The following is a 20,259-nucleotide window of genomic DNA, read 5'->3' on the forward strand; positions in this document are numbered from 1 at the left end:
AAGACTTCGATGTTGAACTCAGTTACTCAGCTATTTTTAATAAACTGTTAATTCAAACTGTGTCCTTGTGTCATGGATTAAAAATCTAATGCATAGGTGTTTTAACCTCCTGAGGCCCCCTGAGGCCACCCTCTTATTGGAGCATCACATTTTGGCTTTTCCGCTTTTCCGTATTTTCTATTTTGAAAAAACACTGTTTAAAGGTGATACTTACTTTTCAGACTTGTATTCCAAGCAAGAGCTTGCATCTCAGGAGATTAATCGAACACATCATTACACATTGTAGTTTTTTTTTTCTTTTAATTTTTATAGAATCAGGTCAAGGCCCTGTCATCCAGACTATTTAAACAAAGATGAAGTAAGCACTGTTATTTTTTCTAATAGAGAACAAGACATCGTTATGTTTAGATAAAGATAAATATCTATCACAATAAAAGCTCAGAAGCTGTTAAAAGTAGCTTGTTTGTGCTCATGTACATATTTAAAATGCAAAAATTTATTTTACACATTTTTTTTTAGTTTTTTATATTATATTATATTAAATTAGTTTATGCAGATCCATAATTGAACTACAACTCTGTCCCTGATAAATAAGCCAGAACTGATAAAAACTAATATTCTGGGAAAGACTTACTTTTCTAAAAGCCTACCAAATCACTTTGGTAGACCCTTGCATTCTTACCTTAAACAGCTGATTTTTTTACTCCCCTTTTTCTGCTGCTACAAGTGGTTAAAATCCATTTGACAGAAATTTCACTCAGAGCAACAAGCTGCACACTGAGACCCCTTGCATCCCCTCAGCCTGCACAGGCAGAGACTGCTGTAGCACTTATAAATGACACAGACAAGATTCGCTTGGGAGGGATAGATTGGGTGTTGCAGGGGCTGGGAGCAATACATGTCCCTGGGCGTTGTGTGAACTCATCACAACAGATGTCACACTAATCAAGGACTCCTTGCAAGTGAGGGCCAACGGTGGCCATCAGAACAGACAGCTGATTTTTGTTTTTTTTCGCACATTAATCTGATAAACAGGTGCTGATTAAAGTGATCGCTTGTCTTGGATCAGCCTTGGATTTAACTAAGTCTGGCATTAGTCAAATCTTACTTTTTGCAACTCACCCTTCACACTCACATTGCATAAGTGGAGAAAATGTGAAGTCTAAGTGATGAAAGTCTGTGCAACTGCATTAGATTATTGCCAGTTCGGCAATAGGTGGACATACACAGAAGGAGGGGAAAAACACTGTAAAGAGAATTCATGATTAATGGGAAAATGTGCTTTGAAGGTAACCAATAAGGGAAAATACATCAACTGTAGAGAAGCAAGGAAGAGGGATTTAAAAGTCATCAGTATCTGATTAATGCAAGATCGAGAGATGAGGAAGAAAGTGTGTGAGGAGTGATTGTACAAAGCGATACCTGATCAGGATGCAGAAAGTTTTTGTGCTTCGCGAGTGGAATGTTGAGTAGAAATCGAGATAGAAGGGAGGAAGCCAGCTAATGTTTTTACCTCGCAAAATAGTTAATTACTGTGAGTTTTAGAAAAACACTTCAGGCATTACCTGCAGTTGCTTCAGGTTGTATAATTAACATGTTAAAATGATTATATCTCAAATCTCTATGGACTCTGACCACAGAAAGAAGTCAGAGGGGGGAAATTGTTATGGCCGGGCAGACTGGCTTCTTTTTTGCCTTTAGTTTTCGCTTTCTCAAAAGTCCACAGCCATAGTGTTGCTTTACATGAAGTTGTTAAAATGTCATAGTATGTCTAAGAATAGTGGCAAATTGTAAATCTTGTGAAAAATGTGAGAATAATAGAACATATGCTTAATCCAAAACAATACGCCTCTTTGTCCTCAGGTGTAAACCCATGGAAGAAATGAGAGGGCAAGACAAACGTCTGCATAATCTCATCTGAAGCTAATCTCAAAGGAAAATATGGGATGATTTGAAAATCTTACTCAACTAAACATAAAGGACTAAAATATTTCTTATGTGCAGTATGTACAGTCAGAAGTCACATACTCTCATCATAAGCATGAATGTCATGGTAATTTTGGGCTTTTGATGATTTCTCTGAACTGTTGTTTTTCCAGGGTGAAATGATTGTACAGCATACATTTTAAGCATAAGTTTGAATTTATTGGGGATTGTATTATAATCCACACAAGTTCAAAAGTCAGAGTATACTTACAGAGTCAAATCTTAGCAAGGTGCATCTCGACCTGATGATTTTGGTAGCCATCAACAATACTTATTTGATTTTTGGGGGCAAAACTGATTGGTTTCCTGACAAAGGTTTGCTTTTAAGCATAGTCCAGAGAGTTTCAATAGGGTTTGAGTTCAGAGCATTGGGAACACCATTCTAGATGCCTGCTTTATCCATTTCAAAACCAGTTTTGATGTGTGTTTGGGATCATTCTCCTGTTGGAACTACTGCCTGTGTCCAAATTTCAACCATCTGGCTGTTTGGAGGTAATGTACCAGTACTACTGGCTGCAAAACAGTCCCAGAGCACCATGTTTGGCAGCTTGTGAAGTGTTCTTAGGTTTAAAAGCGCCACATTTACTCCTCCAAACAAAGCTCTTATCATTGTGGCCAAAGAGTGCAATCTTTGTCTTCGTCTGATCATAAAACCTTTTTTCCAAAAAACATTTGGCTTGTCCACGCAGGCAGCTGCAAGTTTCAGTCAGGGACTTCTTTGTTGGTCAGCACCCACTTGGTTCATGGCGAGGTAAAACTTCCTTCACTTTAAAGTAATTAAAGATGTATGCGCTACAATCATTGAAATCTCAAAAAAACAAACAAAAAAAAACAGAAATGACACTCATAACCATGATGAGTGTATGTAAAGAAGCATAAAACATCCATCTATGGACCGTGTATTCACCCTCAACAAAATAATGATGTTATGGCACTGCTATGTGTTCTGGACATGGCTCAAAACACATGTAAGGTGGACCTGAGCTGAGCAGAGCACATTTAGGCCAAACATTCACTTTTGTCTGCGTGCCATAAAAATTCCCGCTCGTGCTTTTACAAGCGTCCTGCGAGCCAAAGCTTTTTTCACATCGTGTTGTGCTTTATGTGATTTTCTGCTGCAAACAATTTGTTTTACTTTTCACACAGCGACGAATGCATAATTACAAAGCACTGTTGTCGTCAACAGATCACATTTGTCATGCCGCTGAACCCACACTGCACAGATAGTGCTACGTGCCAGCATCCTGGTGCGTGCTGCTATAACACATTTAGCATCTTGTTACTTTCATAAGAAACATTCCTCAGCTCACACATAACAGTTATAATTAAATGATAAAGTGACCACAGATCAGCTCTATTAGATGTGACAATTCTAATAACAAATCAATGACTGCATTGCTTGGCAGAGTCAAAGATATTTTATTATGGAAAAAAAATTAATAACCAACAGCATGACCCTGTTGAACAGCCTATAATGCCCCCTGGGGAAAACACACTAATGGCCTCTCTCGACTGGGAAATGAAACAGTGAACAAAGTCTGGACAAGCAATCACAGGACACTGTTATGAACTTCGGAGCCAATGTCAAGGGAGAGATGAACAGCGCGCACTGAGGGCCAGCAGTTTATTATGAGCAATAAAAGCTGCTTGGGCAGTAACTGAGCAGGACATTTGTTTCTAGCTGCGGCACGAACTGTTTGCTTTCCTCAGATCAAGCTTTAACATTTTAATGAGGGAGCCGGCAATAATCTGAACAAACTGTAGATACGACGTGAACGTTCAAGAAATGTGCTGATATTATTTTGGCTAAGAAAACATTCAAACATTACGTTTCCCAAATATGGGATGAATAAGTAATTCCTATCTTCTTTTTCCTTTTTTTTTTGAGGATCATTTACTCATAAATTCTAGTCATAAGGAATAAGAACCACATTTAGATTGCCAAAGCGGATTTTCCTAACCTGGCTGCATACTCTGAATGCTGCTGATCTTAGAAGCAGTATCTTTTACCTGCAGTAACCAAAGCAATTGGTTATAAACTCTTTCCAACACACACAGTTTTCTGACAGATGAGACTTTTCTGTGTATCTTCATGCAGCGCTGAGACAGTCTTCATCACATTTTCTATTTTGAGCTGTTGGTGTTGAACATGCGTGTGGCTTTTACAAGAGTCACTACTGCCCCCTCGTGCAAAATGCAAAAATGCAACGCTGAAATCACACCACATGGTTTTACTGAAGTTATTGTTTTAATGGTCAATGTCAAAGCGCATGCATTACACTGACCAGTTTTTACAATCTAATATTAGGTTGCCCATATTATTAGAAAAAGTCTCCTGTTATGTGAAGCAGAGGTTCAGAACACCTTCTTAGATCAGTCAGGTGATATCTCCATGACCTTTTACAGTCACACCATCATTCATGTTTGGTTGCTTGGACAACACCAGTAATATTAAGTATTATGCAACAAAACATGATGTTCTCTCCTGCACCGGTGGAGGAGGAAGTTATTACTCCCCTCCCCCCTTTTGGCAAGTAAAAGAACACAGTGTCTCACAGCAATGAGCCAATTTGTTTCATTTAAGCCAACTCGAGTCCTATGATCATGGAAAATATGCAGCTTTCCTTTTTAACTTTCTTCGCCCTGTGACTGAGCGCTGGCATCTATCAGATTAACACTTGTGAAGCAGACAGTGGTCACTCCAGAGGAAAAGGTAGCAACAGAGCAGAACTCTTGATGAAATATAAGAAATGCTCCTTGAGCTGCCAAAATAGTTGGAGAACAGCCAGGCAAACATAAAGCAGGGCAAAGATACAGAGATTTGGTGGTTAAAGAAAAACACAACAATTTAATTAAGAATCATTTGGACCATTTTATTGCTCTTTTTTCAAATGCTACTTCATTTTAAAAAAAAAAAAAAAAAAAAAGGACATTTTTATTCATTCTGAGTAACCTAGGATTATTTGATCACATAAGATGCTTGTATAAAATCGTTAACATCAAAAATATTACAATAATTGCAGATTCAGAACCAGAAAGTCCAAAGAGATCAAGATGTGCAGCTCAAAGCACAAAGTGGAAGACAATGTGGCTTTTGTGTCCAACCTACATGGAAGCGATTGCTCAAAGCAAGGATCAAACCCCTATTTCCACTAAAAATCAGAAGTGACACCAACTGTGCGTGTCAATTCTTCAAGGATCATCTAGATTTCAGTTCATTAGGATTTATTACATTCAGACAGGCAACGACACCTTAAAACCGAATCAGTTAAAGTTACCAGTGTATACTTCAATAAGCAATAAGTAGCAACAAGCATGATCAAGTCATTTGTCTAATGTGTGATTGGCATATTTCACTGCTCATCCAGCTGTTACTAAATTAAATTTGGATAATGCATAGACGCCAATGTCTCAGAAAAATATCCTTGCGCACTAATAAGCGGTAGCTCTTCCAGAACCAGAAGTTGCATTATCGTAATAATCTCACAGTGATTGTTGATTTGCATAAAACGAAACAAATACATATAACACACAAAACAATAAAAAGATTGGAACTTGATTAAATTAACATATTTTGAACAAGTTTTACAATTGAACTGAATCAGACTCAGTAACACGTTGATACTTAAGTGTATAGGAATATGAAGCATGGGATGGGCTAAATACTTCTCAGCTCTTCCCAGCTTTCAGCTCTTGGACCATCAGGAGGAAAACAAGACTTTCTTTCTCCTTAATATTTTATTCATCCAAACTAAACTTGTTAAATAAACATATTTAGAAATTTTAAATACTCTTAAAATATTTGCTTTTTGATAAGAAATGTGGGTGATGCTGCCCCTTTAAATCATTGCAGTTTGCACATAGTATTTAAATGTTTTGCCAAAACAAAATGTATCTTAAACGATTCAGAGATCCTAGTGCCAGTTCGTCTGATTTTTAGGGGTTTTTTTTAGTATTTGATCACAAATCAATGCACAGCAGATATATTAATATATCACGCCTGGCACCTAAGGTAAATAAGAGGTAGTGCTACATACAGGTATAGTACATGGATAAACCCCCACAATGGGGACGACACAGCTGAGTGGATACAGATCAAAGAAACTTCAAATTTCCACAAAAGGTTAAATGGCTAAGTTGTATTTAATATTCAACCAGCAACCTTTATGAGTTTAAATATAATAAATAAAGAAAAAAGGGGAGCAACAATCAAGATTAGGAAACAAATATGGTAGTTCCAGTCTGCGTGTTGATGAACCATTTACTTCTTGCCACATTCAAGCATGTTGCATTATTCTTCTGGGTGTGTTTATGAACACGCATCTTTAGATGGATGCTTCACATCAAGTTCCTTGTGTAAGTGTGCATAGATTAGTCTTTTGTTCACTAAAGGAGGACTCTGAATCCTCTGTGCAGTACCTCCACCGTGTTTGAATCTCAAGGTTCAAAGAGCTATGCCTTAATAACCTTAAAAAAATAACTACTAAACACAGTACTTAGGAAGAGAGGCTGGTTATGTGGGATATTATTAAAAAGAATAAGTGAAAGTGGTGTGCGTGTTATGAAGCTCAAAATTGGATCTCTGGGTCTATTTGATGATTACCACAACTCTAGCCTGATTCTTGTTCGGTTATTAACATACAAATTGGGAAGATTAGGAAAAAACTGTGTGACCTTGTGAAGTCCTTTTGTCTCCTGCAGTAAAATGATACAAATGGTCTTGTGTCAGCACTTATTAAAATTCAGTACCACCAAAGTCTTTCAATGACAAATACTTTTCCAGCTAATCGGATTCAAATCCTCGCACGTGGCATATTAAAAAACACTGTTATGAGGCAGTATTACAGTACAAAAAGCAAAAAGAAAAACTAAAAACAAAAGAGAGAATGTGTGGTTTCTGTGTAGTGCTGGTTTTTTCACAGGACACTTTCGGACCCTTTCTTGCAGACGAAACAGCTGTCCACAGAGTCCCGGCCTATTCGAATCTGAGGTGAACCTTTTTTGTATGAACCGCTGTCGAGACTGAAAGAGGCAAAAATGTTACGCCTCAGGAAAAACTTAAAATCACATGGTGTGTAATATTTGTGCATTTTGCCTTTTGAATGCACAAATATTCAAATGACAGCAGGTTGTCACTTACTTATCCACAGACGGAGAGAAAAAGTAGTGCTCAGCACGGTGTATGGGGGTGAAGGAAAGTCGACGATGGAGGTCCTGGCGGGGGAAAAAAATATGACAGAAAAACTTTTTATAACATCAATCAATCATGAATTTCAAGTAGTAGTGGGGGGAAAGAAAAGCAAGCACAGCAAAGCTGCTTTTAGTGTTAAAAGCCCAAATGGGCTGCTCAGAGAAGCGTTAGAAACAGACAGAAAGCATGCTGATCTTTAAAGATGTTAAATGTCATATGAGTGAAATGCAAGAGGGCTAGCATGACAAGAAAAGGAAGCCTTTAGTTGGAGCGGCCCTTTGAAGCTAAAGCAAAGCAAATCCTGACTAGTACTCACTATCCAAAGATTTATCTCCCAACATGGGCTCCTGTTCCATCATATCCATAGAGATTTTTATACTGGGGACATTATTTGCATGGTAGGGGAAGTCAGACTGTGGGAGGAGGGAATGAAAACATTAACACTCATGGATTACTTTGATGTGGGGAACTAGACGATAACCGTTTAATGAAACTGTATCATGCCTTTCTTTTTTGAATGCATATGGACATTTACTTACAAATTCAATTTCACTGTCAATGCTTCCCTTCTTCTTGTTTTTCTTTTTCTTCTCATCTTCTTTCTTCTTCTTGTCTTTCTCTGGGATGACATCATCCAGGTAGCTGAGGTCATGCTGGGAGAACACGTAGTCCATTCCTTTGCGAACAGCAACCAATGCCAAAACCTTACAAAGAGAGGAAAAGTTTGAATCAATTAAATTTTTAGGGCAAAATACAGAGCTCTGTCACATCAGCCTTGCCTCACCATGACAGGGAAAATGATGGCAGCGACAGTAGACTTGAGGATCCACAGGAAGGCCAGGCACAGGGCCTGGATGAAAGTAAAGAGGTGGATGCGTCTCTGGGGAACGTGCCGCAGGTAGATCAGGTCCGGCTGGTGCTTGGCAGGCATGAGGAGCAGCTGCAAACGATCCATGAACTGGATCAAGGAAACAGATAAAAAGTTCAGTAGGTTAAGAATCGGACACGCTGCAGTTAGAACCTGGAAAACAATTCAGAGATTTTATACTTCTGTATGACTTTTCCTTTTCCAATTTTGGTTGATACTCTGAGACAGCAGTGCTACGCAGTCAGTTTTTTCCTATTAAAATATCCAATAATGTACCAAAGTATAATGTAATCCAATTATTGATAAATTACCTCCGCCAAGGAGGTTATGTTTTTGGAAACGCTTTCATCCATTCCATCTGTAAACTCAATAGCTCAGAAAATCCTGAATGAATTTCCATCAAACTTTGTAGAGATGTAGATTAGACTCATGTTAAGAATCTGTGAAAGTTTGATTTACATCACCAACGTCTTCAAGGTCAACTTAATAATTTATGGGTTGAAAAATGACAAAAGGCAACTATGATTCTTACAAGCGTGGTGTTTGTTGTCAACATATAAAAAGTATCATAACAATATTTAAAATATCCGGTCACACTTCCCTCTGACCTCTCCTTCATGGTCTATAGATTGAGCTGAAGGTCATAGTGGTAATATTGATGATTGAGAGAGCTATTTAAAACTGTGTTTCTTACTTGTATGGTTTATACTGTAACAGTGAGGACTCTAAATATCACATTACTTTGGGTGTATGACCTCTCCCTCAAGGTCAAATCAAGGAAAACCTTCATAAAATGTATTTTATCTTTGGAACTATGCTTACATCATTTACAACATCGGGGAACATTTGATACTGGTATATGGAGATTCTTAATCTCACATTATATTTTCCCGTATACTCTCATATACTATTTATACTATTACATTACACTGTCAAGAGCTGCCTAGTTAGTCAGAAATATATGCTCTTATAATATTAAGCTCAAGTTATTCATCTCCACTTATTTACAAATCAATATTGATTTTACATTGATTACACATGTAGGAGTAGGTAAAGTAAACATCCGTCACGTTATCCTAAAGTAAATACTACCCAGAGAGTGAGCTACTTCGGCAGAGGTTTGCACTCTCAGAGTTATCCATCCATCCATTCATTCACTTCCGCTTATCCTTTTCAGGGTCGCGGGGGTCACTGGAGCCTATCCCAGCTGTCATAGGGCAAGAGGCAGGGTACACCCTGGACAGGTTGCCAGTCTTGCCAGGGCTAACACACAGAGACAGACAACCATTCACACTCACATTCACTCCCGAATTCATACCTATGGGCAATTTGGATTAATCAATTAACCTATCCCCACAAGCTGCATGTCTTTGGACAGTGGGAGGAAGCCAGAGTACCTGGAGGGAACCCACGCAAACACGGGGAGAACATGCAAACTCCACACAGAAAGACCCCGGCCTGATGGTGGAATTGAACTCAGGACCTTCTTGCTGTGCGGCAACAGTGCTAACCACCGTGCTGGCATCTCTCAGAGTGGTTCTTTTTAAAAATATTATTGGTATTAAGGACAAAATAAAATAAGATAAAATACTTTAATTACCACCTTTTAAGCCTATTAAACAAACTCTTTTTATTAATAAATAATTATATTGTTTCTTTTCAAAGTTGCAAACCTAAAGGAATTATTTATTTTGGATTGAAGAATTCAAATGATATGAAATATTTTGAAAATTAGGATTTCTTTTCTAATGACAAATTAGAAAGATTTTTAATATAAAAAATTACTGCAAAAATAAAATAAAATTGTTTCACATTTTTACAATAAGAATAATAAGTAAATGACACAATTAATACATCAGCAGAATACATTATTTGTATAGTTAGTGTGGACGCTAGCTAGAAAAATAATGTATTAATTTGAGTCTTTTGAGAGTCTGTTCATTGTGTTTTATTTGTTCTTTGTGCTCTGGTTTAAGTGTTATTACTTCTTTTCTTAATAAAACACAAAAAGAAATTCATCATATTTTAATTATTACGTGTGCTATGTGTTGTTCAAAGCAACCCACCCAACACAGGTTAGTAGGTAGTGAACAGGGCAAAGTGACTCACCTGGACACCATTGAGCGATGCCACACCCATGTAGAGGAACACACCATAGAGCACTGGCATGGGAATGAACTGAAGAACACAGAACACAGTAAAAAAAAAAAAGATATTAATGTTACACGTGTGACTGTGACTTAAAAAAAAGAGGAAACAGAAACACGCGTGTCAAAGCTACCCTCTCAGAAGAAACATGACTTCTTTTGGCTCACACTGCTTAGTTAAAAATAGTCCACAAGAAGCTTTTCTAAGAATGTTCTTTTTACTGAGCTACCAGTGTGACCGGGCTTTTAGCTTGCACAGGACTGAGAAGTACCTGCTCCTAGATCAGCGTAAAAAAAAGATTAAGTAATATAAAAAATATAAAATATATGAAAAGAAATTACTAAAATGAGGCAACTTAGAGCAAAAATTTAGAAATTTATGAAAAAATTTTATTTTATGCCACTATAATACAGTTCATGCAAAAACAAAATGCTATTTCTGAGAATCAGAAACACAGTATAGAAAATACCCTCAAGGGGGCGTACCAGCTCAAAAAAATCACCTCTCAGAGTCTTCACAACTCATGGGCAGCTCAACAAAGAAATGGAAATTTGAGAAGCCGAGGTGCTGCAACTGGAGCTTAAGCCCTGATGCACATTCTTATTTCACAACATATTACTTCAGCTATAGAAGCTCCTAATCGGATGAATAAAAGACTTGAAATTATTTTACATTTCAGAGGGAAGACAGGAGTTTGTCCTAAAACGGGCGGACAGTAATCCATAATTCCACAGAAGAATTAAGAAGTTGGAGCACTACCTTGAGGATAGGAGCCATGAAGACAGAGAGTCCCGTCAGGATGAACACGAAGATACCAGTGACTCGCTGTTCCCTGAGTTAGAGGGGGAAACGTCACACAAATTAATCAGCAGATTTGATTCAGAGAAGTTAAAACTTTTGTTGTTTTTTTTATGTTTATTATTCCCCTAGGCAAAATTCACAAAAGACAGCATGGCATCTACATCATACACACACCTTTTTGATCATCCATGTGCTGGAATTTCATGTCTAATGGTTGCATATGCAAAAGTTACAGTTCGTAAAAACAATGAGCATGATGAATCTAAACGGCTCACGCTCCAATCAGTTAACCACATGGAGGAAATCCCTGTCATCAACTATACAAATCCACGATGATACAGTCTTTGCAGACTTGGTAACAAAAAAGAAACTTTTTCCTGACCTCCACCTCGCTGACAAGTTTGTTTTGTTTTCATTTTTTTAATGAAGTCATTCTCCCTAAAGAACTGCAGGAGTATTTATATCTGTGTGTACACACAGAGAGCTCTGTGTAGATTTACCCCTTTCTGTCATTTTCCAAGACTGTTTTCTCTCTTTTGTTCCTTCCTGACTGTCTAATTCATGATTAATTGAATCTTTCCATTTCCTCCCCTCCTCCTGTTGTTGCTGGAGAGTAATTGCCTTTTTGGATAAAATGATTTTTCCTTTTCTAAAGAAAGGACTGTGCACGCAGCAGGTATTTTTCACAGTGTGTGCGTATGAGTTACTGCACACAGCATTATGCAAACCACCTGAGTGATTTCTTTTTTCTTCTTTTTTTTTTAATCACTTCAATCTAAAATGAATGCAATTAACTAGCTAGTACAATCAAATACTGACAGTGCTCTGGGAAAACTGAGACACCTTTGTTCGAGACCACCATGCCAGAATGAATTTAATTGTTAAGTGACGTCAACACAGCGTCCAGCAGCTGCTTTAACTCACCTGACACCCAGGAATTTAGGCTGCTCTCCGGGAGCAGAAGTCTCAGTCTCCATTTTCAGAGAGTCGATGTGGGCGATGGAAATGACAGTGGCAGCCACATACCATGGCAGGCCCATGAAAGAGCAGATCACTATCAGGATGGCCACCCAGAACAGGTCCAAGTGATAACCTGCCCCTTTCTAACAGGAGACAAAAAAAATTATATAACAAGTGTTTCCCACACTCCAGATATTAAACAAATCATGCGCTGCTGCAATAGTGTGATCAGAGCACACCGAGCGTCACATATTAATAATATATCAGGAAGTCTGGGAATATATGTATACAATTAGACAAACATAATGCAGTGCAAATGACTACAAATGACTGTTTAATCCAGAAACAGATAAGGAATAAAATGTATTTCATTGCATGTCGTTCCTGGTACTGCAGGTAAGATCCATTTCTAGACTCTTTTATCACTGCTGCTCTGTGGCTTTTTGTTCAGTCCAGTCTTAGTTTACTGTTGGAGTCTTCTTATTGTTGTTTATACTTTGATTTTGGCTTCCTGTGTCAATTTTTAACTAGTCTTTTATGTACCATTCATTGGATTTTCATGGCCAACATTTTTGTCTTATATCCCTTCATCTTCCTGACTTTGTGTATTCTTCTGATCTTTAGAAACTTGTACTGAAAAGAAATTCACTGACAAGTTCTTGTTGTCATTTCATGAAACTTGGCTTTATCTATTGATGCTTTGGCTGTCCTGCACTTTGGTTTTAAATGTGCTACAGAAATAAAAATTTACATACTTAGTTTGGATTCTTTTTGGTTCTTTTTTATTACTGAACGTATTCAATCATTTCACTCTTCTTAAGCCTTCAGATGGTGCACCAACCTTAAGTTTGTGCTCTTTCCTGTTGACAATTACAGCGGTGATCTGTTGGTCCATGAATATCAGAATGGTGACAACCACAGCAGGAAGTGCAGCTGCTAGGTACACCCACCAAGGGTTTCCTCCAAAAGGAGGAACAAACCAGCCCCTCAGTGGACTTGTGGGCTATGGGAAAAAAAAAAGAAAAGAAAAAAGACTGTTAAAAACACTGGAGACAGACTATCCAAGCCCCGATATCATCTCAAAAAGATTACAGATCTGAAATTACTGGTGCATTGTTACATGACAGAAAAACAGTGAATTAAGACTCCGTGAACAAACAAAGGTAGCTCTGTTCTTGCAATTTAAAGTTGCAACTCGAAGAGCTAGTTTATGTTCTCACATCCCCTATAATCAAGCTCTGTGTCCTCCTGGGCGTGCTACAAAGAAAAGCATTATGCTTGGATTTGGAAGAATTACACAGGCTTTCTTGCCGAAACATCATTCATTATAGATGTAGTCGGAGGAAAGAGCACCACTGAAAGACAATTCAGTTAATGATTTCAAAACGTCACGATGAAATGAGGACTTTCTAGTACACTGGCAAACTTCCGGGAGATGCCTACCTTGAATTCACTTGGCACTAAGAGCTTTGGAGTCTCCACACCAACTAAGGCATCCACACCGCAGAAGAGAAGGATGGCCAAGATGATCGCAAAGTCACTGATGAGCTTCCTCACCTAGAAAGGAAGACACGTTTAAGGAGGGTTTGACAGTGTCTTTGAGTTTGTGGGGCTGGAAGTTTTGAAGAAAAGTGTGCCGACCCTTTTCTTTGTGTGCTGAAAAAAAAAAATGCAGGCAAGCTAACACAGCTTGACAGACAATTGCACACTCCCACGTCCAATTAACTTAACAAGCACAGCTTTAGACTTTAGGGAATAAACCGGAGCACCTGGAGAAACCCACACAGGCAGAGGGAGAATGTGCAAACTCCACAAAGAAAGACTTCCATGCAAACCAAGATGCAAAAAAAAGACTTCTTCGAATCAATAATTTTAAGTAAAATGCAACTGAAACATATAAAAATGTGGTCACATATTAAGTAATCGGGAAATCTGGGAAAATATGCACCACAACGCTGGCTACAACTCATCTAGATGTGGAAAAACGATGTGACTGTCACTCACTCGGGTGGGGAAGAAGCGGCTCGTCTTGAACTTCTTCAGAGACATGGAGCAGGTGTAGGTCCCAAGGAACAAAATGAAAGACATCAGGGTGATGTCAGGTATGTAGCCACAGCTTTCTCCAACTAACTGTCCTCCATACTTCATACACTGCTTCTTGGTCAGAGATGCCAAGGTAGCATTTACCGGCTGGAATGAAAAAAGGCAGAAACAGAAAAAACAAAACAGTTATCAGTTTCAACCCCCCCAAAAAAAATGCCTGAAGAGAAAAAAGAAAAAAAAAAAACAGCCTTTGAAGCAGTGAATTCTGACTCATTGTTACTGAACACAAGGGCACTACATACCAGATCAGTACTGTTTGTCAGGGCAGATAGATCAAAGAGTTCTGACGAGTTGCCTAGTGAAGAAACAACATAATATCTTATCACTAAAACAAGAAAACGTCTTCTAATAAATGCATTTGCCATTTTAAATCCGTGTCAAAGAATATTGGCAAGTCACGCGACACAAAAACAGTGTCTCAGCAGTGCTGAGAAAGCGATATCTACACGGTCACACATTCTGCTATCATTTGTCATTTTCACTGAAAAAACAAAAAAATAAATAAATAAACTTAAATCTAAATTAAAAGACAAATTAATCCAACACAAAAACCATATATGACTATTCAACTTTCAGCATCACATGGTATCATCATTCCTGAAACTCTAAGACAACATCAGGCCTGGGGGAGCAAAATTGGCACAGTAAAGACTCAAGTACAGGAGGGGAATAAGTTTTTTTTACTTTGAACTCTAAAGACCTCACCCCTCATTCATTCATATTGCATCAAAGTAATAGGTAAGCAAATAAATAACAGAAACCTTTGTTTTTTTACTACTATATTTAAAAATCCTTTTAGATAAAAGTGGGCTGTATGTGGCCCACGATGTGCAGTGAGTAACCCCTGCTTTAAAAGAAGCCCAAAAGATGGTTTAGAACAGAGTGGAGGTATACCACTGCTAATGTTGAAGGTAAAACTCTTCCTATTACTCTGGTAGCTTCTCTCTATCTGAAGCAGCAGCAATAGTAAAGACTACGCACCAGGCATGCAGCGGCAGTCGTACTGAGTGACAAGGTTGGGATCATAATCAGTGTTGATCGGGTGGTAGTGGGCCAGCTTTATCATCTTCTTGAAAGCATCGTAGATGAAAATGAAGCTGATGAGCGCCGAAAAGCCTTCCTCTGTGAAACGTGTGAAATACTGCACCAGGAAGCTGGCGTCTGTGGCGACCAGCACCAGACAGAACATGGCCGACCACAGTCCGATCCACAGCCGGAATTCAAGGTAGTCGAAGCCGTTGTCTCTGAGGGAGAGGATACATTTCACACAGAGTGAGCAAGGGAACTCTTACATCTCAATATTTTATTTTACAATCCACCCAAGAATTCACGGCACTTTCAGAAAATACAAGGCGCTCAGAGGTATATAAATATTGCTCTGGGGTCCTCCAAGGGAAAACGGCAGCAGGTTTTTCTCTTTATTGCAGCTGTAGGATAACATGCATCCACAACAGCTGTAGTGAGCAGCTGCCACTGACTCGGCAACAGTTGACTCGAAGCACGAAAACATTGAGAGGGCACAGGCGCCACAACACTCTTCAGTCACAGCGTAAAATTAAATGAGAGTGAATTATTAATAATGGAACATATGCAGCGTGGTGTTTTTGGTAACGCTAGAAGACTCCTTTGGGGGTAAGAGAGGCAGTGTAGTTGGAAGGAAGTGAGAGTAGGCAGTATTTAATTCCCTTGAACTGAGGTGAAATGACATTTTATCCCCACAATAACGTATACCTAAAATTTAGGCACTGCTATCACACCATTATGGCGTGTCCTTGCTGCTCTCGTCTTCCACATAGTCGGGACAGGAAGCAGAAGGCAAAACAGGTGAAAGCTCATAAACACAACCAGGTGACAATCATTTATTACCAGTAAGTGCAAAAAATAAATAAATAAAAAGTTCCAGTGAAGCAACCTTTGACCCAAAGTCACCAGCCTACTACTAAATGTGAGTAATCTCCCTGAATTCTTCGTGCTTATATTTTTAACTTCTCTTGTAGTGGTCACAACGATCTTTATAAAACACACGCATCTGTCCTTTGGGGAGAGACTGTAATCTACAAATATCTGAAACAGTCTACTGCTGCTGTTTTTGACCTCTGTTTAACCCTTGTGTACAGCTGAGTGACTTTTTAGCCATGAAATACTCACTTGCTGAAACTAAAGAGGAGCCTTTCAAAGACTAGCACCGGTCCGGTGCTGCTGAGAATAGTCAGGGGCTGACCAGCCAGCAGACAGAACACTGCTCCCGTCAGTGCTGTTCCGAGGAAGCTTTCCAGCACTCCCTACGACACAGTACATGCAGGGGGGGGGGGAGAATGAAAACTTTACATACAACACTTCTCACAATATTCTGCATCCTTTCTCATTTTATTCCCCATTAATTATTGCGTAATTCCTACTTACTCACGCAGGAATAGTGTTTTCCCCATTCTCAGCTGCAGTTCTGGTCAATCAGGACAGGCCTGTTTAGTTTCCCTTCACGTTGGTTTTTGTTTTTTTCTTAACACTTTATTTTTTTAAAGCAACTTGCACTGGATGAAAAGCTAATAATGACAATGCTGTAGCAGTGAGCATACATGGGGAAAGATCCAGCAAGGGCAGGGAATCCCTCTGTTGAGTGGGAAGGTGTAGCGACGCAGGAGTATTGAGAACCCACTATTGGTAAGGGAGGGGCGGGTGGAGGAGTCATTAGAAACACAGCCGTGACGAGGCTACTGTGGCTGATTAATCTGGATCTGTAGTTATTTACAGCCCGGGCAAATCTCCTGAGGCTGGTGCTCCTCAGGTCTCTGTCACATGAGAGCCCAAAGAAAGCGGCTTCATCACCATTCAGCCTGCCATACTTCTACACCGCGCTGTGAGAGGCATCGGGGTGGATGCGGTTGGCGCTGTACGCCGACATATCACAATCATACGACGCTTCCTGCTAACAGCAGGTGTGACAGATGGATCCAGAGTGAGCCTCTGAGCTCAACATTAACATGGCTTATCTGCTGCAGTGTGTTGTGTTAGTTTAAAGGTTTAAATCGATGATGACGGTGACAGCAGCAAACACTGTGCAAATAAATTCAGTCTGAAACTCATAAATGGACAGTGTTTGCTTACGGCAGACAGAAATATGTGCTATGAGAGTGAGAGGTAGAAGAATGCAAGAGACAAATCCCACACATGTGAGCAGAGGAGAAATTTAGAGTTGGGCAAGGATTTGGGAAATCGAGACAGTTTATCATTGTTTATCAGCTCTTTAACCTTGTCACATTCACACTGTGCATGAGCAACAATAAGGGGCTTTAGTCAGCTGAGAATCTCTTTGAAAATGTTGAAATAATAGACTGCTTCAAAACAGAGGAGTACACTGTGTGACACAATGTATCGGTGTAAACAGACAAGTAGCAACAAACAACAGTGAGGCAATCACATTGGCAGAAAAGCATAAATATAAAGTCAACAAAAAGCAGAAACACCAGCATTCCAGAGAGCATCGGCGAAGAGCCACGGCTATGAGAAAGAAAAATACACATAAAAAGGAAATCACACAATGCTGCAATGTTTTTGCTGAGATTGTTTGACTGATGAGACATCGGCAGGGAGCAAACACAAGCTTTTGAATCATCAGAGTCTGACTTTCTTCATGTCACCGATAAAACACAAGCATGTCAAGTTAGGCTCTAACAAAAGGTTTTAGCAGTCTTAGAAATGCCAGAGCGGTGTGAATGCTGGGTTTAAACACAAAGGGATGAGGGAGGTATTACCTGCATGTTTTCTGTAGCATCTCCAAGCAGACCTCCAAAGGTGATCGCATTGGTGACTGTGCCCAAATAGATGAACAAGATGGCAGACAGAGACTGGATGTTCAGCGCATCATAGAAGTCGCTGGCGAAAAAGGGCAATTTCCGCTTCACATCCAAGATGAGACCTCCACAAAACCTTCAAGTAGGAGACATTAAAGTTAGCAAGCATAATATAGTTCGCCTCGCGTATTCTTCCTCTGTGTTTTTTTTCCTCTTTTTTATTTTTTTTATCTCTACAGTATTTTCACAATTACTTTCCAGTGCGCTGAAGCTCCTCTCCAACTTGGTGTCCTCCACCCCCTCCATGTCCTGTGTCATGGGGAGTGTCGCCATTCATCTGAGGTGCCTCTAATCCGGTGTACATGTTCTTCCTTTAAAAACAGAAAGCAAACAAATAAAAGCCCACAAGCTTTCAGTTAACTCAAGCATGAAGATCGCAGGATCGCTGTCATGTTTCTACCATCAAAAACAGAAAATCACGGCAAATAAACCGTAAATATACATGCAAGTGCATAATGCATATATAATACAAGCTGCATACATTTTTATTTACAATAGTCTTTAATCACATCGGTGAAATAAGAGATTATCTAAGGTTTGAGAGAAGAAGTAAGATTCTCAGTTTCTGAAAAGGTTGACCTGCACTTGGCCTGCAGCTTATGTTGAAACTTTATGTATAACTGTGTAACAAAGGATCCTAGTTTGTTGTCTTTAAAACACTGCTCAACTTTGAGACAGTAGCAAGAAAAAAAAACTCCCTTTTAACAGGAAGAAACCTCCTACAGAACACAACCATCTGCCATGGTCTGTTGAGAGAAAGGAGAGAGGGCAAAAGGCTGAGTAAAAGAGAAAAAAAAGATTAATAATAACTGGTGTTGGGTGGCATCTAAATACAGTGACACTTGGTGCATGATGGGATGCACTGAGTGTCCCATGACACTCCAGTGCATTGAGTGCATTTCTCTAAAGCCCACGTTCTCTTGATTTGCTGCTGCTCGTCCAACTTCCACAAAAACAAAAAAAAACAGTGCTTTTGAGTCCCCTGGCGCTGATATACATATGGAAAGCCATACAGACATCAGCACAGCACCAAAGTAGAAAAAAAATCATGTTGGACAAACATTAATACTGCCCAACCCCCCTTTTATTTTTACGTCTGCATAAATACGTCTATGTTCACATAACATTTTGTAGATTTAACAGATTTATATGCAGCGACATCATTCATTGGGATTAGGTGGATTAGCAGCGGACCTCTTGTCCGAAGAAGGCAGGGACTTTGGTGGCTCTATCCTGATATCAGGGTCCCACTCGCCAGGGGGCAGGACAATGACCTCATCCAGGAACTCCTCGATACCAGCCAGCAGGTCCTGCCTGTCCTTTGCTTTATAAGCAATATCGTGGAATACCTGCCAGCACACAAGCATAAGTGGAGCTTTAGTAACCAACAATTCACTGTGTCCCCTAACTCTAACAAAGTAGCATAACAAAACGTTCATAATATTCTAATTACCATGTACCCAAATAATGAATCAATATCTGTGCGTCTCACGAGCAGTGAAACAGGCATGCAGGATAGTACTACGAGGGGATGACTCAAAAACGGCTGAGAACGGCTCATAAAGTTTTCATGGGAGTAAAGTTTAACTTGAGGAAATCCTGGAAAAACACTTCCTATCTCACCGTGTTTACTCGAAAGATATGTTGGAAAGAGCTGAGGCCTGTGGGAAATTGCCCGCCAGGTGATCTCAGGATTAAGAATGTTATGAGCTATCAGCTAACATTCCTGACAACACTGAGACGTTAAGCCAGGAGTGAAGCTACACAGCAGAGACACAGAGATGTTTAAAGGTGGAGCAGGTTAAAAAACCTGTCATTTTTCTTTGCATATGATCTGCTTATGCCAAAACAAACGTGGGTCAAAAAGTTGTAACACAGAGATTAACAATTAACCTCTCAGTTGGACAGACCATTCACTGAGACATAATGATACAAGAAAAACAAAGACTTGACTCCAACCACAATTGGCAACAGGAAGGGTTAACATTAATTTAATGAATGCAACTGGATAGCCCAAAACCATCATCTTAAGTTCACAACCAGTCAGAGGCTAGTTAAGTTAAATCTAATGTGTTAAAACAGTAAAACTAGTAAAAAAAAAAAAAAAAAAAAGTACCGGTAGTCAGTCAGTCTCCATTGTGGGTCATATTATTACAATCAGTTCAAAATTTAGTCCACAAGAGAAATTAAACCAACAAATACGAAGTTACTTCATACCTCATCTGACATCAGGGTAGCGATGGCTCTTCCTATCTCATGATATGATTTAGCTTTGCCCTTGGGACCCAAAAGGACGAAGAGAAATCTAAACAAAGATGAGAAAATGAGATGTGACAAAGTGAGAATCTCAA

The 20,259-nt window shown here is 39.2% G+C and overlaps 1 protein-coding gene across 4 annotated transcripts in view; it reads right to left on the bottom strand.

Annotated features, from left to right (window-relative positions):
• Nucleotides 1-4,838: 4,838 nt before the first annotated feature.
• The window catches only part of LOC113025481 (electrogenic sodium bicarbonate cotransporter 1-like), a 33,647-nt gene continuing 18,226 nt past the window's right edge, over nucleotides 4,839-20,259 (bottom strand). For 2 of the 4 annotated variants that reach the window (XM_026173265.2, XM_026173263.2), the window contains 18 exons: nucleotides 20,126-20,213; nucleotides 19,103-19,257; nucleotides 18,103-18,219; nucleotides 17,810-17,984; nucleotides 16,206-16,339; nucleotides 15,039-15,301; nucleotides 14,300-14,352; nucleotides 13,959-14,144; nucleotides 13,398-13,511; nucleotides 12,796-12,957; nucleotides 11,919-12,097; nucleotides 10,953-11,025; nucleotides 10,155-10,223; nucleotides 7,962-8,135; nucleotides 7,717-7,881; nucleotides 7,494-7,590; nucleotides 7,127-7,200; nucleotides 4,839-7,008 (listed from right to left, as the gene is read on the bottom strand). In XM_026173265.2, the coding sequence (XP_026029050.2) occupies nucleotides 7,157-7,200; nucleotides 7,494-7,590; nucleotides 7,717-7,881; nucleotides 7,962-8,135; nucleotides 10,155-10,223; nucleotides 10,953-11,025; nucleotides 11,919-12,097; nucleotides 12,796-12,957; nucleotides 13,398-13,511; nucleotides 13,959-14,144; nucleotides 14,300-14,352; nucleotides 15,039-15,301; nucleotides 16,206-16,339; nucleotides 17,810-17,984; nucleotides 18,103-18,219; nucleotides 19,103-19,257; nucleotides 20,126-20,213 (2,248 nt within the window). In that variant the 3' untranslated portion in view covers nucleotides 4,839-7,008; nucleotides 7,127-7,156. The remainder of the gene's footprint in view (nucleotides 7,009-7,126; nucleotides 7,201-7,493; nucleotides 7,591-7,716; nucleotides 7,882-7,961; nucleotides 8,136-10,154; nucleotides 10,224-10,952; nucleotides 11,026-11,918; nucleotides 12,098-12,795; nucleotides 12,958-13,397; nucleotides 13,512-13,958; nucleotides 14,145-14,299; nucleotides 14,353-15,038; nucleotides 15,302-16,205; nucleotides 16,340-17,809; nucleotides 17,985-18,102; nucleotides 18,220-19,102; nucleotides 19,258-20,125; nucleotides 20,214-20,259) is intronic. The other 2 variants (XM_026173264.2, XM_026173262.2) reach the window with 1 other exon arrangement.

Source organism: Astatotilapia calliptera, chromosome 7 (genome assembly GCF_964374335.1).
Source record: "Astatotilapia calliptera chromosome 7, fAstCal68.1, whole genome shotgun sequence".
Lineage (NCBI taxonomy): Eukaryota > Metazoa > Chordata > Actinopteri > Cichliformes > Cichlidae > Astatotilapia > Astatotilapia calliptera.